General features: G+C 40.6%; 1 protein-coding gene across 17 annotated transcripts in view; it reads right to left on the bottom strand.

Moving 5' to 3' along the window:
• The window catches only part of AFDN (afadin, adherens junction formation factor), a 210,140-nt gene that overhangs the window by 82,244 nt on the left and 106,882 nt on the right, over positions 1-21,014 (bottom strand). For all 17 annotated transcript variants that reach the window (XR_012902768.1, XM_075924660.1, XM_075924647.1 and 14 more), the window contains 5 exons: positions 14,176-14,270; positions 9,138-9,400; positions 6,539-6,608; positions 5,129-5,247; positions 1,273-1,331 (listed from right to left, as the gene is read on the bottom strand). Coding sequence is in view for 16 of the 17 variants with exons in the window: in XM_075924660.1 (XP_075780775.1) it covers positions 1,273-1,331; positions 5,129-5,247; positions 6,539-6,608; positions 9,138-9,400; positions 14,176-14,270 (606 nt within the window). In the remaining variant the exon portion in view is untranslated. The remainder of the gene's footprint in view (positions 1-1,272; positions 1,332-5,128; positions 5,248-6,538; positions 6,609-9,137; positions 9,401-14,175; positions 14,271-21,014) is intronic.

The raw sequence follows: 21,014 nt of genomic DNA, 5'->3' as shown, positions 1-21,014 counted from the left end.
AATCAATAGTCAACTGTAAAATTTTGAAAGACCAACCATAACATTTTGCTCAGGATTACAAACATTTCAGAGTCATGAACAACCTCCTTTCCTGAAGTGTTTGTAACTCTGAAGTTCTACAATATCAAGTAAATACAATTTTCCCTTTTCACTGCACTCATCCAAAGCTTTCTTACAGTCAAAACAGTGTTTGTTTGCCCACCAAACATCATATGTTCAAGTATTCCAATATTGTGAAGTTTCAATCTCTGGTCTGAAATTTTCTTATACAACTGGTGGTTGTTTTAAATACATAAAAATGTCATAGTACAGGAAGTCTCTGGGTTACGTACAAAATTGAGACTGTAGGTTTGTTCTTAAGTTGAATTTGTATGTAAGTCAGAATTGGTATGCTAAGTTGAATTTGGATGTAAGTCGGCCTCGGCACGGGGTTTTTTTTTTTTTTAAAGAGGCCCCGGCGGCGCTTCGCATCCCCTCCCCCCCCCCCCGCGGCCGGTCTCTGGGGCTGGGGCCAAGCGTACTCTGTGCGCCCCGACCGGCCGCTGCAGCGCCCGGAGGCTGCAGCCCGGCGCAAGGCCGGGTGTTTAATGGCGGAGGCAGATTCCCCTTTAAATCTCCCCGCCTCCTCCTCCCCCCCCCCCCAGGTCTCCCTCTTACCACAATGCACCAGGCACTCCGGGCTCCCTCAGCACCGCCAGAACGTAAATGCTGCCGCCAGGGCGCAGCTAGTGCAGGGTGCCTCCCCCACTGTCGCTTCCCCTCCCCCGTTCGTAACTAGGAATCCAACGTAAGTCGGATTGATGTAACCTGGGGACTTCTTGTAAAGCCGAGAGTCTACAATATTTCCATCAGTAAAAAAAATGAGATTATCTAAACTAATGTTTTAAATTAATACTCTTATGGATTAACAACTTGAAATTGGACTTTTGACCAAGACCTAGTTTATAAATTAATAATATGGAGAATTTTTATTAAGGGGAATGGTTTTGATCTGATCTCTCTTTTCTATTAACAACTCTGATTGCAATTTAATTTATTTTGTAGACAGGGAATTTCAATGTAGTTATACAAGGACCCATTAATAACCTGAATAATTTTTCTTTCTTTTCAAGCCAGCCTTTTTGGTAAAATAAATGTTTTTTTTTAAAGTTATTTCTGAACTTTACTAATATGTGTCCTTTTGTGCTTTCAAAGTGATTAAGAAATGAACTTTTTTACCTTATTGTTTTATTTAATATTTTAAATAGTTGCTAACAACTATTAAATACTCACAGCTTTCCTTGAATTCGATGCTTGCAGGTAATACGAGTTCTGGCCCAACTTCCTGAGATCTAAAGAAAGAATGAATATTAAAAAAAAAATAAAAAAAATAAATTCACACAAGTAAAGTTAATTCAACTGTCAAATGATGTGTTTTTCTCCAAGGGCTTTGTTTTTGAGTTTCTATTTTCCAAAAAAGTGTACATTGCAAATATAAACTCTTTCTATTCAACTGTTTCCTCCTCTTAAATTCACACACTGTGCTTTTTGAAAGAAAACAGATGTCAATAATACTTAATTGTGGAGTATAGTATTAATGAATATCCTCCTTTGCACTGTATGTTATAATAATTAAGTCATTTTGCCACATGATATTTGAGTCCTGTCAATGTCATTACTAAAAAAAACCCCTCAGGGATAAACAGGGGAAAAGCTAATCAAACTAAGCCTAAAGAACTAGTTTAATTGTAAATATTTACTGAACAAGCTTTTATGAAGCAACTTCACCAGATATTTTAGAAGCAGCTTGAGACTACATTTTTATTTCTAATAGTGATGAATCAAGTTCCCTTTAATCTTCATCTAATTACAGTACCATCCTGTACAGCAGTGGTCGGCAACCTACGGCAAAAATGCCACTTATGGCAGGTAAGCCTATTTTCAGCGGCAGGAAACCACTGGAGAATGATCCGTCCCCTCTGCAGCAGGTTAGGCTGTGGTAGGAAGAGGCAGCACTGGGGCTGAGGCTCCTCAGCAATGCCTTGGTGATAAAGAAATTATTTATTAGTTCCCATAATAGAAGAACTAGAGGACACCAAATGAAATTAATGGGTAGCAGGTTTAAAACTAATAAAAGAAAGTTCTTCTTCACACAGCGTGTAGTCAACCTGTGGAACTCCTCACGAGAGGAGGCTGTGAAGGCTAGGACTGTAACAAAGTTTAAAGAGAAGCTAGATAATTTCCTGGAGGTTAGGTCCATAAAAGGCTATTAGCCAGTTGACAGAATTGGTGTCCCTGGCCTCTGTTTGTCAGAGGCTGGAGAGGGATGTCAGGAGACAAATCGCTTGATCACTGTCTTCGGTCCACCCTCTCTGGGGCACCTGGTGTTGGCCACTGTCGGCAGACAGGATACTGGGCTAGATGGACCTTTGGTCTGACCCAGTACGGCCGTTCTTATGTTTGTCAGAGGCTGGAGAATAGGAGACATGGGAGGGATCACCTGATTATCTGTTCTGTTCATTCCTTTTGGAGCATCTGGCATTGGCCACTGTCATAGTGGACTACAAGCTAAATACAAGTCAACAGTGTGACACTGTTGCAAAAAAAGCAAATGTGATTCTGGGATGCATTAACAGGAGTGTGGCAAGACACGAGAAATAATTATTCTGCGCTGATTAGGCCTCAGTTGAAATAGTGTCCAGTTCTGGGCACCACATTTTGGGAGGGATATGGAAAAATTGGAGATGATCCAAAGAAGAGCAACAAAAATGATTCAAGGCCTAGAAAACATGTCCCATAGGGAAAGGCTGAAAGAACTAGGGTTATTTAGTTTAGAAAAGAGAAGACAGAGGAGACATGATAGCAGTTTTCAAGTACAGGCAGTCCCCGAGTTACGCGGATCCAACTTATGTCGGATCTGCAGTTACGAACGGGGATTTTTCTCGTCCCAGAGGACTGGAGCGGCGGGACGCCTGGTCCCGCCGTCCGCCTCCTCCGGGGTGAGAAAAGCTGCTCCCCGTCTCCCTGGTCTGCTGGGGGAGCCAGCAGACCAGGGAGACGGGGAGCAAAGCGGCGGAGGACCCGGGGCCAGACCCGCGGCGCTTCCAGATCAGCGGGAAGCGCCGCGGTCCGGCCCGGGTCCTCCGCCGCTTTGCTCCGCATCTCCCTGGTCTGCTGGGGGGGGGGGGGGGGGGGGAGAACGCAGTCAGTGCCCTCCCCTCCCCCCAGCAGACCAGGGAGACGTGGAGCAAAGCCCCGGGCCTGTGGTAGAGCAGGTGGGGCGCTGCCGGTTGGTACCGCAGCACCGCTCCTTGGCGCTACTGGACCAACCCGGCAGCACCCCAGCTGCTCTGCCCCAGGAGTCCTGATTCAGCCGCTGCTGATCAGTTTCAGCAGTGGCTGAATCAGGATGCCTGGGGCAGAGCAGCTGGGGTGCTGCTGGGTTGGTCCAGTAGCGCCGAGGAGCGGCCACGCTACTGGACCAACCCAGCAGCACCCGAGCTGCTCTGCCCCAGGCGTCCCCAAGTTAGCCGCTGCTGAAACTGGCCAGCGGCTGACTACAGGAAGCCCGAGGCAGAGTTGCTCTGCCCCGGGCTTCTTGGAATCAGCTGCTGATCAGTTTCAGCAGCAGCTGACTTGGGGACGCCTGGGGTTCTTACGTTGAATCTGTATGTAAGTCAGAACTGGTGTCCAGATTCAGCCGCTGTTGAAACTGATCAGTTTCAGCAGCGGCTGAATCTGGATGCCAGTTCCGACTTACATACAGATTCAACTTAAGAACAAACCTACAGTCCCTATCTTGTACGTAACCCGGGGACTGCCTGTATCTAAAAGGGTGTCACAAAGAGGAGGGAGAAAAATTGTTCTCTTTGGCCTCTGAGGATAGGACAAGCAGCAATGGGCTTAAACTGCAGCAAGGGAGGTTTAGGTTTGACATCAGGAAAAATTTCCTAATTGTCAGCGTGGTTAAACACTGGAATAAACACTCTAGGGAGGTTGTGGAATCTCCATCACTGGAGATATTTAAGAGCAGGTTAGACAGACATCTGTCAGGGATGATCTACAAGGTGCTTAGTCCTTTCGTCAGGGTAAGGGACGGGACTCAATGACCTCTCAAGGTCCTTCAGTTCTAGTATTCTATGACTATGTTCACTGCTAACCAGGAAAGCCCAGCTGCAAGTCACACAGATTTTGAATCCTGAGCATACTAGGCATTTCATACAGGGAGAAGGATGATCAGATTAGGAGATTTCACACACACACACACACACACACACACACACACACACCACCCACCCCCCCCGGCATTCCCCAAGACTATTAAACTACTCTAAGTGTAAACTAGCTAAAACTGGTTTCATAGCCTTCTTCACAACTAGTTGTAAATAGCCAAACTAACACTGGAGAAGTAGTCTCAGACCACAGGTGGTAGAAAAGAAACGGAGAGGTTGTCACTCCCTGCCACCCATTCTACCTGAAAGGACATGGACCAGTGGATATTGCTGGAAAATGTCTTTCAGTCTTAGATGCATGCGAATTTCAAATACAATACATGCAGGGGTCATTAATCAAAGAACTTAAAATTTAAGAACCAGTTTTAGGAAGACTCTCAGAGACAAACATCATACTTTGTTTTCTCAAGTTGTGCTAAATGTTTCACAAATTAGGAATGACTGAAATGGTCTGTCCACAAATCCTGCCAACTGCTTTGCTACAAGGACTAAAAGTGCCTATGGCTGTGTTTTTCTGTCTAAATATGGAGCACGTCAACCCAGTTGACAAATGTGGAAGCCCAACCAACAGATGTCAAGAAATTCTGTACTTCTTAAAAATATTCTATTAGATGTGTTTAAATGACCAAATAAATTAACAATGATATTACAAATTGAGAAAACAGCAATTTGTCTGGGAAAGACAGACACAAACTGTAGAAAAATAAAACACATAAAAATAAGGTATTTTAATGTTCTTAATTTCTGCATTACAGTGGAATGGGTTAGAGTGGATCTCTTCATTAAACACTTTTTTCCCCAGGGAAGAACCAGGCAAACACCTACCATTTTATACATTTTGATGAAACCTTGCTTCATGCTTCCAGAAAGAAATGTATATTTACTGACATTAGAAGCGATACAATGTATACTCCTACCTGCCATCCTGCCTGCGATAATCTTGCTGCTGTTCCACTCTAATCATTGGCTTCACCATTCCTCGTTCAGCTGTACTGGATGCTGATGGAGTTCTGTCACCATCCAGTCTGTTGATGCTCTAACTCAAACAGGAAGACAAATCTTTAACAGGCATGCATTAAATCAGCCAAAACTTCATGTTCATCTCTATGGAAAAAGCTTATTAATTCAAGACTACCAGAAGGGGACAGAGAACAGAAGACTGCAGGACAAAAGACAGCAATGCAGCATGTATTCTCACCACAGTGAAATATTCAAAATATCACAACAGCCATCTAGAAACAAATTTTTGGCAACATACTGGCAAGAATTTAAACAACAGCACAACACTAACAGAAAGCCAGTAACAATCTTTATAATGGTACAAAGGTTCTACAGATCCTTACTTAAAACCACTTTAATACATAATTCCAAAATTAGGAACAACAGGCTGCCTTTCTCCAAAATGTTATTGCTGAGGTTTTATTGAACCTCAGTAACTAAAATAAAAGAAAGAACAAGCTTTTAAACAGTCAAATTAAAAATGGTCTCTCCTCAATTGCACAGAGTTTATGCTTCTGATGTACACTCCAATTTCATTAGCTTTCCAATATTCAGTCCCACCCCAGAGCTAGATGGGACCTGAATTTCTAATATGAAAAAAGCAGGGAACACTCCTATTTTTGAGAAAAAAACATCTTGCTATTGTTTACACATAATAAAGAAGTATAAAAACATACAACCACTTTTCCCTCTTTATAGGTCAGCGATAGTCAGCACTACGGGCTGATTTAATGCATTTGTAATAAAAATTTGTCTTAAAATTCATTTTTCCCCAACTTCATTGGCTCATCCACCTTTAACCATGTAATTTGTCCTCTGCCCTGTAAAGCCATTTTTTCCAGAATTTATGTTAATACAGGTTGAACCTCTATGTAGTCTGACACCCTTGTAACCTGACCAGCGCCAAACCAGATAATTTATCAGACCAAGGAAGGTCAATATAGTCTAGCAGCATTGCCAGCACTTCTACTGCTTACTGGGCTCTTACTAGACATTTAAGGCTAAATTAGAGCTAAACAACAGCACAGAACACTGGGCCAGGACTGGTGGATGTAAACTAACTTTATGAGACCACAAGAAACTTGGCCACACTCATAAGTAAACATCTGGTAACTAAAATAATGCTGGACCTTGGATGTTGCCAGACCAGAGTGTACTGGATATTACAGGGGTTCAACCTGTACTCCAAAACTCTTATGTTGCAAAATATTTTTTAGAAAGCTTACCTGCTGCCACCCGAGAATCAAATAATTGGTGAGAATCATGAATAAAATGGGAATATAAACAATGAAATTTATCATTTTTGACCAATCTAGTCTGTTTGTTACCTTGCTTGCTGGTAATGCTGTTCCACTGTGAACATCTCCCTCCAGATCAAATGTTGTTTCTTGAACAACCCTGAGAAGATTAAGACCAAAAAGACCTCAAGTAACAATCAGAAGAAACAAATTTGCAATATAAACAATGATACATAGTAGGAGGAGAGCTCTAGGGTCCAGAATGAGTTTCTAATCTCCCTCATTTGTGAATTAGAAAGAAAGAAGGGTAAAACCCCTTGCTTCATAGATGTTAAGGTACTGGTTCTAATTCTCCTAAGTGCAGGAAGTTAAGCCGGCTCCTGGCATGCTACCTCTGTATGAGAAGCATAACCATGATACAGAAGTAGCAGCACAGGGCAGCAGCCAGCTCCCTTTCAGCCAGCGTGTCCTAGGAGGAGTTGACTTTAAAGCCAGCTCCCGAACCACATCAGCTCCTGCCTGCAGCCCCGTGCCCAAGAAGCTATATGCCGCTCTCACGTTGCTGACTCTCATAGTGCCAGCAACATGGCGTGGCAGCCAGCTACCCAGGAACGGGGCGGAAGCCTGTGTATAACCGCTAACGGTAACCGATAAGCCCAGGCTTATTTGTTAACTATTTCAATGGTTATGTTTTTACAGCCCTAGTTTTTAAACAGTGATTTATCTAGCTGAAGAACATACAACAGTTTTAATTGCATAAATTAAACAATGTGTACAAGTTTTACAAAGGACACACTTTTTCTTCACTTTCAATTATGATTATATTTTTGAATGATCACCAAGGAGAGGAAAACTCCCTCTTCACATTCAATTAATTGCTCCATCTTTGGACTGTAAATATTTTTAACACACACAAATTTATAAATATGTTATTGTCCAAGAGTTGAAACGTGGATTTTGTGATCTTGAAAGGAACGTAAAATCTATAACCTGTACTTCAAGAGTTTATTGAGTCTATGTCTAGACTACATCCCTCTTTCGAAAGAGGGATGTAAATTAGACATATCGAAATGGCAAATGAAGCCAGAATTTGAATTTCCTGCGCTTCATTTGCATAATCGCGTCATGGCAGTCTTTCAAAAAAATGCTATTTTGAAAGTGAAACCACACTCTAGATGCAGTTCTTTTGAAAAGAAGAGATCTAGACCAGTTTCACTTTCAAAATAACGTTTTTTGAAAGAACGTCGTGCCGCGATTATGCAAATGAAGCGCAGGAAATTCAAATCCCAGCTTCATTTGCAATTTTGATATGTCTAATTTACATCCCTCTTTCGAAAGAGGGATGGATGTAGTCTAGACGTACCGAGACTTCCTCTTATACAATAAAAAAAATCATCAAAAGGGACAGAAATCCATTGACTGATTCTGGACCAATGACTCTGAAGATGTAACCTTTCATTCATACTGAAGATCACAGAAAAGCAGTTTTCACAAAATTCTCTGTAACTTCCTATAGTAAATGCACACATTTTTAATCTCCCTAAAGATGTATTTTGAGTTTTAAATAAAAATATACAGAATAGGAAAATGACTATGGTAAAAGTATAGATTTTAAAAGTCAACTGGCAATTCAATGACAACATCATATGCCTTTTCTCATTCAATGTGTTTCACAATGGATAATTTCTTACATAATCAGCTTTTGTGCCTTAGTTTTTCCCCTTCCCCTCAGAACATCTTACTTGAGTAGTTTCCTTTGGACCCAACAGACAGGAGAACAGATAATTAATATTCTACAACTTTCAAGTAGTTTCACCTAACGTTGGGGCTCTCTGCATATTTCCATTCCCAATGAGCACGAAGCCCTAAGGCCAGGCAATATTAGCCCTCTTATCTAATCTAGATGTTTATATTGCTTCCACCAAAATAATATGAGCACAATCCATTTCTATGTCTGAGGGGAAAATTAATGTATTTTAGTAACTGTTATTACACAGACTGTATCTGGATTTTAACTGGCAAACAGCATAGATGAACCCACATTACATCTTTTTTTATTTTGTTTATTCACATCCAGCCAAATGACTCTTCTGATATTATTGTTTAAAGAAAAAGAAAGACATGGGAAATAAGCAAGCCAGACTTATTATGTATGGTAATTAAATTCTTTATGTTCCTGGTGTCTGACTGAGCTATATTATAATCCTCTTCTCTCCTCCACCCCACCCCCCACCCCAATTTTAGACTTGTGAATCAGTGTCATCAGAAAAAAAATATACCTCTATCATTAACCAAGTCCCAAAAACTTCACAAGGTGGAGCTAAAGTATTATACTACCTATTTCTGCTATAAGTTTAACTTAAAACAATTAAGAGTAGCCACTCATAGCCTGATGGTCTTACACAAAGTTATTTTCATTGCTCTATATTCATAGAATCATAGAGCTGGAAGAGACCTCAGGAGGTCATTAAAGTCCAGCCTCTTGCCCAAGGCAGGACCAATCCCAACTAAATCAACCCAGCCAGGGCTTTGTCAAGCTCAGACTTAAAAACCTCTAGGGATGAAGATTCCACCACCTCCCTAGGTGACCCATTCTAGTACTTTTCTCATTCAATGTGTTTCACAATGGATAATTTCTTACATAATCAGCTTATATTACTTCCATCCCCAAAATTGATTGTGTACTCACCCAGTTTTGTGCCTTGGCCCTTTGATCATCAGACCTCCATCTAGAGTTCTTTTAGGAATGATGTGGTCCTGACTGGGATCCACAAATTTAAATACATGAGATGATCCAAACTGAACCTTCATACCACTTTGCAGCATTGTGGTCTCTGAAATACGCTGACCTTCTACATAAGTCTCAGCGTCAATGCTTCTTGGTGTAACGGTAACAACTCCATCCATATTGGTGAGGTCACAATGATGAGGCTGAATTCCTGGTCCAAACAACTGGAAATACAAATACTCAATAGTTCTAAAATTATCTAACTCAGCATCACTGCAAAAACAAAGCACAACTGTGAACTACAATGTATCCTAATTGCAGTGTATTGCTATAGTTTAACTCCAGCCTCTGTATTTTCATTTGAAATTTATCAATTATAGGCATCAATAATTTAACCTTACATAAGCTTTGCTCAAAGTGAAAACAACCATAACATGTTTTTGCAGCATATTTTAAGCATTTCCACTCAAAGTATAATTTGCACATTATTAATAGGTTGTTTGGTTACAAATATGCTGCCCATAACTATGCTTCAGGATCTAAAATGAGATTCAGATTTTAAGTCAGAATTTTATGTACTGCTATGATCCAAATAAGTCTGCCTAAAACTCCTTTGGTGCCTAAATTTTTGGTTTAGATGTTCCTTAGGTGCCTAAGTTTCTACTTCTGGACATGCACATACAGTTGCCAGAAACTCCATGTTTCGAATGGAGAAAATAGGACAATCAACTGGTTACCTGAAGTGTTTGTACACTAATGCGAGACGCCTGGGCAACAAACAGGAAGAACTGGAGGCCCTAGCCCAGACCAAGAAATATGATTTAATTGGGATAACAGAGACTTGGTGGGATGACTCGCATGACTGGAGCGCTGTCATGGAAGGGTATAGACTGTTCAGGAACAACAGGCAGGGGAGAAAAAGGGGAGAAGTTGCACTATATGTAAGAGAGCACTACGATTGCTCTGAACTCCAGTATAAAGAGGGAGAAAAACCTGTTGAAAGTCTATGGGTTAAGTTTAAAGGAGCAAACAACAGCAGTGATGTTGTGGTTGGTGTCAGTGTCTAATACAGGCCACTGAATCAGGTGGATGAGGTAGATGAGGCTTTCTTCGGACAACTGAGCAAAGCTTCCAGATCGCAGGCCCTGGTTCTCGTGGGGGACTTTAATCACCCTGACATCTGTTGGGAAACCAATACGGCAGTACACAAGCAATCCAGGAAGTTTTTGGAGAATGTTGGGAATAACTTCTTGACAAGTGCTGAAGGATCCGACCAGGGGCCGTGCTAATAGGGAGGAACTTAGGGTAATAGGGGAAGTGGAGGTGGGTGACAACCTGGGAAGCAGTGATCATGAAATGGTAGATTTCAGGATCCTGACCAAAGGAAGAAAAGAGAATAGTAAAATACACACCTTGGACTTCAAAAAAAGCAGATTTTGACTCCCTCAGAGATCTGATGGGCAGAATCCCCTGGGATGTTAACATGAAGGGAAAAGGAGTCCAGGACAGCTGGCAGTATTTTAAAGAAGCCTTACTGAAGGCACAGAAAGAAACCATCCCGACGCGTAGCAAGAGAAGCAAACATGGTAGGAGACCAGATTGGCTTACAGGGGAAATCCTTGATGAACTTAAGCACAAAAAGGAAGCTTACAAAGAGTGGAAACTTGGACAAATGACCAGGGAGGAGTTTAAAGGTATAGCTCGAGAATGCCGGGGGGTTATCAGGGAGGCGAAAGCGCAAATGGAATTGCGACTGGCTAAGGATGTGAAGGATAACAAGAAAGGTTTCTACAGGCATGTTAACAAGAAGAAGGTGATCAGAGAGGGTGTGCGGCCCCTAATGGATGAAGGAGGTAACCTAGTGACAGATGATGTGGGGAAAGCTGAAGTACTCAATGCTTTCTTTGCCTCTGTATTCACGGACAAGGTCAGCTCCTGGACTTCTGCGCCAAGTGACGCAAGATGGGATGAAGATGGACAGCCCGTGGTGGGTAAAGAACAGATTAGGAACTATCTAGAAAAGCTAAACGTACATAAATCCATGGGTCCGGACTTAGTGCATCCGAGGGTAATGAGGGAGTTGGCAAATGTCATTGAGGAGCCTTTGGCTATTATCTTTGAAAAGTCGTGGAGATCGGGAGAAATCCTGGATGATTGGAAAAAGGCAAATGTAGTGCCCATCTTCAAAAAAGGGAAGAAGGATGATCTAGGGAACTATAGGCCGGTCAGTCTTACCTCGGTTCCTGGAAAAATCATGGAAGGGATCCTTAAGGAATCCATTTTGAGGCACTTGGATGAGAGGAAAGTGATTAGGAATAGTCAGCATGGATTCACAAAGGGCAAGTCATGCCTGACCAATCTGATTAGCTTCTATGATGAGGTAACTGGCTCGGTGGACATGGGGAAGTCAGTGGATGTTATATAACTTGACTTTAGCAAGGCTTTTGATACGGTCTCCCACAATATTCTTGCCAGCAAGTTAAAGGAACGTGGGTTGGATGAATGGATGGTAAGATGGATAGAAAGATGGCTAGAAGGCCGGATGGATTGCACCCTCAGCAAGTTTGCGGATGACACTAAGCTGGGGGGAGAGGTAGATACGCTTAAGGGCAGCGATAGGGTCCAGAATGACTTAGACAAATTGGAGGATTGGGCCACAAGAAATCTGATGAGGTTCAACAAGGACAAGTGTAGAGTCCTGCACTTGAGACGGAAGAATCCCAAGCATAGTTACAAGCTGGGGACCAACCGGTTAAGTAGTAGTTCTGCAGAAAAGGACCTGAGGGTTACAGTGGATGAGAAGCTGGATATGAGTCAACAGTGTGCCCTTGTAGCCAAGAAGGCTAATGGCATATTAGGTTGCATTAAGAGGAGCATTGCCAGCAGATCCAGAGATGTCATTATTCCCCTTTATTCGGCTTTGGTGAGGCCACATCTGGAGTATTGTGTCCAGTTCTGGGCCCCCCACTACAAAAAGGATGTGGACGCATTGGAGAGGGTCCAGCGGAGGGCAACCAAAATGATTAGGGGGTTGGAGCATATGACTTATGAGGAGAGGCTGAGGGACTTGGGTCTGTTTAGTCTGCAGAAGCAAAGAGTGAGGGGGGATTTGATAGCAGCCTTCAACTTCCTGAAGGGAGGTTCCAAAGAGGATGGAGAGAGGCTGTTCTCAGTAGTGACAGATGGTAGAACAAGGAGCAATGGTCTCAAGTTGTGGTGGGAGAGGTCCAGGTCGGATATTAGGAAAAACTATTTCACTAGGAGGGTGGTGAAGCACTGGAATGGGTTACCTAGGGAAGTAGTGGAGTCTCCATCCCTAGAGGTGTTTAAGTCTCGGCTTGACAAAGCCCTGGCCCGGTTGATTTAGTTGGAATTGGTCCTGCCTAGAGCAGGGGGCTGGACTTGATGACCTTCTGAGGTATCTTCCAGTTCTATGATTTCCCAATTCGTCATGATCATTTTGAATTATGACTCTATCCTCCAACGCACTTGCAACCCTTCCCAAATTGGTATAATCTGCAAACTTAATAAGTGTACTCTTGATACCAATATCTAAGCTGAAGATATTAAATAGAACCAGTCCCAAAACAGACCCCCATGGAACCGCATTTATCATGCGGTTGCAGCGTGATTGTGAACCATTAATAATACTTGCTGAGAATGGTTATCCAGCCAGTTATGCACCCACCTTATAGTAGCCCCATCTAAGTTTTATTTGCCTAGTTTATTGATAAGAAGGTCATGAGAGACCCTATCAAATGCTTTACTAAAGTCTAGGTATAACACATCTACCACGTCTTCCTTATCTACATGACTTGTATCCTATCAAAAGAAAGCTATCAGATTGGTTTGACATGATTTGTTCTTTACAAATCCATGCTGGTTGTCACCTATCACCTTATTATCTTCCAGATGTTTGTAGATGGAGTCCTTAATTCCTTGCTCCATTATCTTCCCTGGCACAGAAGTTAAACTGACTGGTGTGTAGTTTCCTGAGTTTTTCTTATTTCTCTTTTTATAGATGGGCACTAGATTTGCCCTTTTACAGCCCTCTGGAATCTCTCCAGACTTCCATGATTTTTCAAAGATAATAGCTGAAAGCTCAGGTAACAGCTCTTACAGCCATTTCTACAAGCACTTCCCTGCAGCCTGGATTTTGCCATGAAACTCCAAGAGATGGATGGAGCTTTGGTAATACCCCAGCTAGCAGGTTGGATTTTGTGGATCTCATTCCCTGGGTGCTTATACCCTTCCATTATTTTTTAGGGATCTAAGGTATCTAAAACTCCATGTTTGTGAGTAATTTTCAAGGGGTCAAAAAAGGCAGACATAGTAACAACTGAGTCCATTTATAGATAAGATTTGAACCTGCAAATACTTACATATTAGTAAAGTGGATGAGGATGCATGGTTCAGTGATTAGGGTAGTAGTTGGGACATGAGACACTTCTATACTACAAATGTGTGTGACCTAGTGCAAGTTACAGTCTCTGTGCCTTAGTTCTCCATGGGGATAACAGTATTTCCCTAGATGATAGGATTGTTGAGGATAAATACATTAAAACTGAGGCACTTTGACGCCAAAGGAGTTACAGTAGAACAGGTACCTATGGTAAGATCGAGAATTTTTGTCAATGGATTATTCATTTTTGTGTTTAAATGTTCAAGCTTCCAGTTCCTTCTTTAAGCAGAGCAAAACCAAATCAATGCATTCTGATCCAAAGAAAATAATTTGGTTTTGCACTTAAGACTTATCTGCCCTTCTGACTTGTGAGAGTAAGTCAGTTCAGCCAGATGACATCAAGATGAAGTATATTGGTAGAGACAGAGTGTCTTTTTAAGTGCATTTTGCATTAATGCTTACTAACAGGAAAGCCTTTGGCCCATGCTCAGGGGACTAAATAATTAAGATCCTCAGTGAACTGAGAGTTCCCATGATTACACATGCGATTGGTTGATGTTCAGATCAGCTCTGTCTCTTGAGGCTACTTTTCCTCACCTGGATGGAATTGTCATCAAATTTTTCTGTTCCAACTTCAGTGACACTCAGTTGTAGTCGATACAGTTTTGGCTTATCTCTGGAGTCAGAACCATCTGTAGAGTGAGCATAAAAACACTTCATTTGCAAATATTATAGCTTGATTATTTCTAATTCATTACAGAGCTCAAAATATCTAATTCTGAAAATTAATCCGATATATCCTTAAACTCCATTAGAAACACGGAAGAATTACTAAAGTTTGTGTGTAAAAAGATAATGAGTGGTAAATATTAAAGAGCAAAGTTCATGCAACCGAAAATTGTTTTAGCAACTTTAGAAAGAGAAATAATCTTTTCCTTATACCTTTTATATTTCTATTTGTGTTTTAAAGGGGAGCTTACAATGTACAAGAAGTCATTTTCTTCAAGCTTCTGATATATAGTAACCGAAAAAAAAATGGGTTTCAAAAATAGTTGTATGAAATACGCAGACGTCAGCACCACCACCACAGTTCTAAGCCTTGTCTCTATCACAGCACTTCTAATGAAATGGATGGTACCCTCAATACCTCCTATCACTGTGTCAGCCCGTGACACCAACTTTTTTCCTTTTTACCAGATGCTGAAACAAGGCAAAAAAAAAGTTTCTTGTAAAAATTCTGTTGCCTTACTAGACGTATACCTATATGCCAGCTTCTTCCCCTGGATGAGAAGTGACAAGACATATTTTAAGAGGACTATGACTGTAGTAATGTTCCACCCGAGTTTATCTTCAGTTCCAGCAACCTACATTTTGATCTCCCAGAAAATAAATAAAACCAGGGATAAAAGAGCAACCGGAGACCTTAAGATTGTTCTCTTTAAAATGCATTCCCACCAAATGTGTGTGCACACCCACGCGCATACACACAGTTTAGTAAGACCTGGTAAAAAGGAGAGAACTTCGCTGTCATCTCTTCTAGATATCTACCACTGATATCTGTTTTACAAGTAGGTATTAAAGCTTTTAATATTAGTGGAAATTGAAGCATCTTACTTTTCCTCCTCAAGAGCAAGAGCAGAAATTCAAAATTTGTATGTCTGATATAAAATGGGATACAGCTAGTCACAAGATGAAAATTATTGTTGCCTACAAATAATATACCAATTGTTTTAGTTTCAGTCTGCACACAAAAGCACTAGAGGATGCTATTCAAATTACAGCACATGTAGAAATGCTCACTTAATGGGTGCAGTAGTAATCTTGTAAATTAAAATGGAAGCCAATACATAGGATCTTTTTCCTTCATGAAGATCCTGGAAATTTCTCAAAACAGTTGTATTGCAAATTAGTGTGGGAAACAATTGTGTGTCTAGAATGCTTAAACAGCCCTAATATACAGCTTTTATAGTAATCAAAAATGTATACTCAGTTCAATGACTAAAACAAGAGGTAGGCATAGCGTCTATCAACATTCTGTCAGTCAGAAATTTAAAATGTATTCATAGTCCAAAGTTCAAACAATCATATCTTTGAAAGACTATGTACCAGTGCATTATTGTACAGGATATTAATGAATTAAACCTAATTGCCAGCATACAGAAGACAGCAAAGTGGTTGATTAGAGCCATATACAGACCAGAAAAAAAAGGAAAACATAGGCAAAAGGATAAGTGTTCATGTAGAAGAGAAGAGAAAAATAATGTTAAGGTGGATGAAAGAAACAGCAGAACAGAAATGAACAAGACAAGGTGCTAAAAATGAGAGAACAGTAATTTACCTATGTTCATTTAAATGTGGCATGCTCAACAGGCAAAAAGCTACCCCTGTGTGTGATACCAGGAATGCACAACTCAAGTCACTGCAGCCTACTGAAATTTACTGTTAACTTTGGCAAACACAGTAGTTCTGATGGGTGCCCATTTTGTTAATATAAATGGATAAATACTACACAATAGCAAATAAACTCATATCTAAAATTTCCCCATATGGTGTATTCCTTTAAACTCCAGGCATCTGTTTACACTATTTTAGAAAGCTATTAAACAATTTTTTGCACATGCACAAAAATATGGAGGCAAAAATCAATGTGATAAATATCAAACACCATGATTTATCATTTACACCTTTAATCATCTCACCTACACTCTACCATTAAATACTTCTCTCAAGGACTTATTTTTACATTACAAATTTAGAAATAGTGAAGTTTTGTTTTTAAACATACAAATGTTTCCTCCTCACAAATACAAAGTCCCTACCACCATAAATACAAATTACACTTGACTGAGGCCCTGAAAATGCAAGATTCAGGTCTGTACTAGTGACTATTATTATTTTACACCTAATAATACCACTTTTTTCTGCAGCCAGAATTTCAGTCATGCTAACAATGACACTCACACCAACATTTTCCTGCAGAGAGATATGAAAAAGGATCCCAAGTAATACACTCCTAAAATAATAAACTTCTAAAATATTCCCACCCCCAAAAAACTTGGTTTAAGAAAGCTATTCCCTTCCCTAACAGATCAAAGGTTTCAAACTTTAAACCTGTCACTTGACCCAGGAAAAGGTATTTGGTGAAAGGACAAGAAGGGGTGAGGGTGGGGGTGGATGTGAGACACACATTTGAGATTTAAAGAAAATATCTGGCAGGATACTAATTTTAAAACTATCAATTATTTTAAAGCGCTGAACTTAGAAATGTTGTATGATTCCTAGAGATGTGCATTATTGGGCACAGTGCATATGAAGTAATAGAGGGTGCACAATAAAGTTTACTACACTGATCTGTTGTCATGTATCTGTATAGGTATAAAACAGACACATGACAATATAGTCATAATTTTTACTATTGTAGAAGTATAAACAACATAGTAAAGATGGCTGCCCCATATCTCCATTACATTTGCCACTACTGGTGGCACTAGTAGGGTTGCCAGGTGTCTGGTATTCACCCGGACAGTCTTGTATTTTCGTCTTCCATCCGGTAAAAAAAGTTCAGAGAATACCGGACACCTAAAATGTCCAGTATTTTCTGAATTTTTCCCTGGCCAGGAGGTGAAAATGCCGGGCACCTGGCAACCCTACAAATACTCAGCATCCCGTTCCCCCCTTCCCATTCCCCCCCGGGAGGTCCCCCTGATCCCCAACACCCACAGCCCCCGTGCTTACCTGGTTCCCCAAGACTGCTGGCACAAAATGATTGCCAGCCAAAAGACCTAGGGGAAGCAATGCTTTCCCCTGGGTCTTAGAGCTCAACCACTCCCCTGTTCCTATCCCTGCACTCACTCTTAAAGGAGACATGCTGTTTAATTTTAATTTTTTTGGGCTCAACAACTTTGGTCTCCCCTTCCCCCCCACCCTCAACAGAATTTTTTCCCTTGGGGGGAGGGGTGGCATTTTTGTTTCAACCATCTGGCAACCCTAAGCACTAGCAGAGAAGCACATGTGAAGAAAAATGCTTACAGATTTTCACTGTAAACACAATTGGTTAGCTGTAACTTGGTATGTACATTATAAGCCAATATGAAAGTATAAAACCTTAAATAACCAAGGCAGATCAAGGTAGCCTTAGTCATTTATGTGGCTCAGGCCTTTCTAGACCACTGTGTATGGATAGAACTGTATCTTTTGAAATGCCTTGTTAAGATATTTCTCTCTGAAGAAATTAATATTAAGGAAACCATAGGTTTGTATCTGCATGCATACATTCCTACACAGTGCCCAAAATCATGTGGAAAGCTAATATTTGAAGTAACAAAAATCTGCAAAGGTGGATCTTGCTACCTCAGACTTTTCAGGGAATAGGCATTTAAGATTTCTGATTTACCAGAATCAAAATAAAGTTGTAATTAGAGTAGTTGGAAATTTGGTGATGAAACAATTTTGATGGAAATATTGACTCACAGAACCTGAAAAGTTTCACAAAACACCAGATTCAGCTAATTTTGTCAAGGATCCATGGAGCATATTTAATTTCAGAGACACCATGTTTCAGTGGTTCTTAATTTGTATTTTATTTTATTTTTGAAATCCCTGAGTGATTTTTAAAAAATTAGTTTGTTTTTACATTATAAAATGCCCTCCAAATTCCAAATTGACCAGCTCTGGTTGTAATAAGCATGTACTATTAAACCAAAACCCCACAACAATGCCCACAACAAATACTTCATTAAAATAGAACAAGTTGCTAACGCGAGGCACTATTAACTTTCCTTCTGTTTCATCAATCTTTTAGCTTTAAAATGCTAAATGAAAGACATAACTTCATCCAATACTTGTTTTGCAAAACTAGTTCTGAACTAAACTTTCATATATTTAAGCATTATACCAAAAAACATCCTGTGGAATGCCCCACTGATACTCAGCCACTTTCATAATTGTACCAATTCAAAGATATCACATGCTGAATTTATAAATTTGAGGAAGCAGACTCTTGAAACAAAGTATACTATCATTCAGTATTCCGTACTCTGGAGATACAGATATAAGACTGTCACCAGTTTCATTAAAGGTGTAATTTTAAACTAAATTTAGTTAAACCCTGTACAAGGCAATGTTGGACATGCACGTCCATTTAAACTAGGTAGGCTTACTTCACTGGTGTATATACTCCAAAAGGGGCCATTGTCATTAATTAGTCTGACCTCCACCTCCTGTATAAAAACAAAAGCCACAGAACGTCCCCCAATAATTTCTAGAGCAGATCTAACATCTAAACAAGAGTTTGGGCACTGAGACAGATAATCCACCATGACCCTTGTTAAGTTGTTTCAACAGGGAATTACTTTCACTGTTAAAAATGTATATCTTACTTTCAGTCTGAGTTTGTCTAGCATCCATTTCCAGCCATTGGATCATATTATATCTTTCTGCATGGTAGAAGAGCCAATCATTAATATTATCTCTCCATATAGGTATTTATAAACGGCAGTCAAGTCACCCTTAATCTTCACATTAAGCTAACTAGATTGAGCTCCTTAAGTCTCTCAATACAACGTAGAGTTTCTAGTTCTTTAATTATTCTCATGGCTCTCCTCTGAACTCTCCCCTAATTATCAAGATCCTTCTTGAATTGTGGACACCAAAGCTGGACAAAGTATTCCAAAGCAGCTGCACCAGTACCAAATAAAGGCAAAATAAACTCTATACACTTATTCAAGATTCCTGTTTATTCATTCTAGAACTGCATTAGCCTTCAGGATCACAGCACTGCATTAGGAGTTCATGTTTAACTGATGGTAACTATGACCCCCAAATCTGTTTTAGAAGTCTCTGCTTTCGAAGATAGAATCCCTTATGTTGTAAGTATGAACAAAAATGTTGGCCATAGATATACATTTATATTTTGCCATGTTAAAATGCTTATTGTTTACTTGTACCCAATTTACCTCACACTCCAGATCATTCCCAAGCAGTGACTTGTCCTATTCGTTATTTGCCCCAACTCTTAATTTTGTATGTCATCGGCAAATTTTATCCAGATTTTACATTTTCTTCCAGATTACTACTCAAACAGTTAAATAGTGTAGTGCCAAGAACCAATCCCTTATGGAACCTTCCCTCCCCCTTGATGTTCCAATATTGACTGAAATCAACATTAATGATCCAGACAGCTCTTTTAAAACACTCTGATGCAAGTTATCTGCACCTGCTCATTTAAAATTGTCTAACTTTAGAAGCTTCTTTTTAACATCTAATTGAGATACTAGTGGACTTGAAAGAGTATTGTATGTAACTATATCACTGTTTTTCCCCTCAAATACAACACAAATATTTATTGAATATTTATTTACTGAGTCTTTGTTCCATTATTGAGAACAGTAGTATTTCCATCTAGCAAGGAACCAATAATTGCTAGGATTCTCGTTATTTCCAGTAACATTTTTAAACTCCTTTTTATTGATTATAAATTGTGCTAGCCATCAATTTCTCCTTGTGTTGCTTTGCTCTTCTCAATTTTCTACAATTCCTTGTTTTTTATTTATATTCAGTACTATCAGCTTCCACTTTCTTCCATTTGTTATACATTATTTTATTGCTGCCTTCACTTCCCCTCTAAACCCAGCTTTAAAAAAAAAAAAAAAATCAATATGGCTTTCTTCCTTGATTGTGGCATAATGACTTTTTGGGCATCTAGTAAAGGAGTCCTAAATAATTCCCAATCATTGATATTTTTCTTATTACATTCTACATAAAGGTTTAGTTGAAATCCCTGTGTGGATACTTTTACTTCAATTGAAATGTATCTTACTTCTGTTTAGCTTAAATCTATTCATCAACTACAGCTAATCCTGATAAGGGTATGTCTATACAGGCAGTCCCCGGGTTACGTACAAGATAGGGACTGTAGGTTTGTTCTTAAGTCGAATCTGTAAGTAAGTCGGAACTGGCGTCCAGATTCAGCCACTGCTGAAACAGATCAGTTTCAACAGCGGCTGAATCTGGACGCCAGTTCTGACTTACATACAGATTCAACTTAAGAACCCCAGGCATCCCCAAGTCAGCTGCTGCTGAAATTGATCAGCGGCTGATTCCAGGAAGCCCGGGGCAGGGGCTTCCTGTAGTCAGCCACTGGTCAGTTTCAGCAGCGGCTGACTTGGGGACGCCTGGGGCAAAGCAGCTGGGGTGCTGCTGGGTTGGTCCAGTAGTGCCAAGGAGCGGTGCTGCAGGACCAACCGGCAGCGCCCTACCTGCTCTACCACAGGCCCGGGGCTTTGCTCCACGTCTCCCTGGTCTGCTGGGAGGGGGACACTAGCTGCGCCCCCCCCCCCCCCAGCAGACCAGGGACACGGCTTTGCTCCCAGTGTCCCTGGTCTGCTGGAGACGGTCCCCAGCAGACCAGAGGCACCGGGAGCAAAGCGGCAGCGGGG

The sequence above is a fragment of the Pelodiscus sinensis genome, chromosome 3 (genome assembly GCF_049634645.1).
Source record: "Pelodiscus sinensis isolate JC-2024 chromosome 3, ASM4963464v1, whole genome shotgun sequence".
NCBI lineage: Eukaryota > Metazoa > Chordata > Testudines > Trionychidae > Pelodiscus > Pelodiscus sinensis.
Note: the sequence above shows the minus strand (reverse complement) of the source record. Positions and strands in the feature narration are given on the sequence as shown.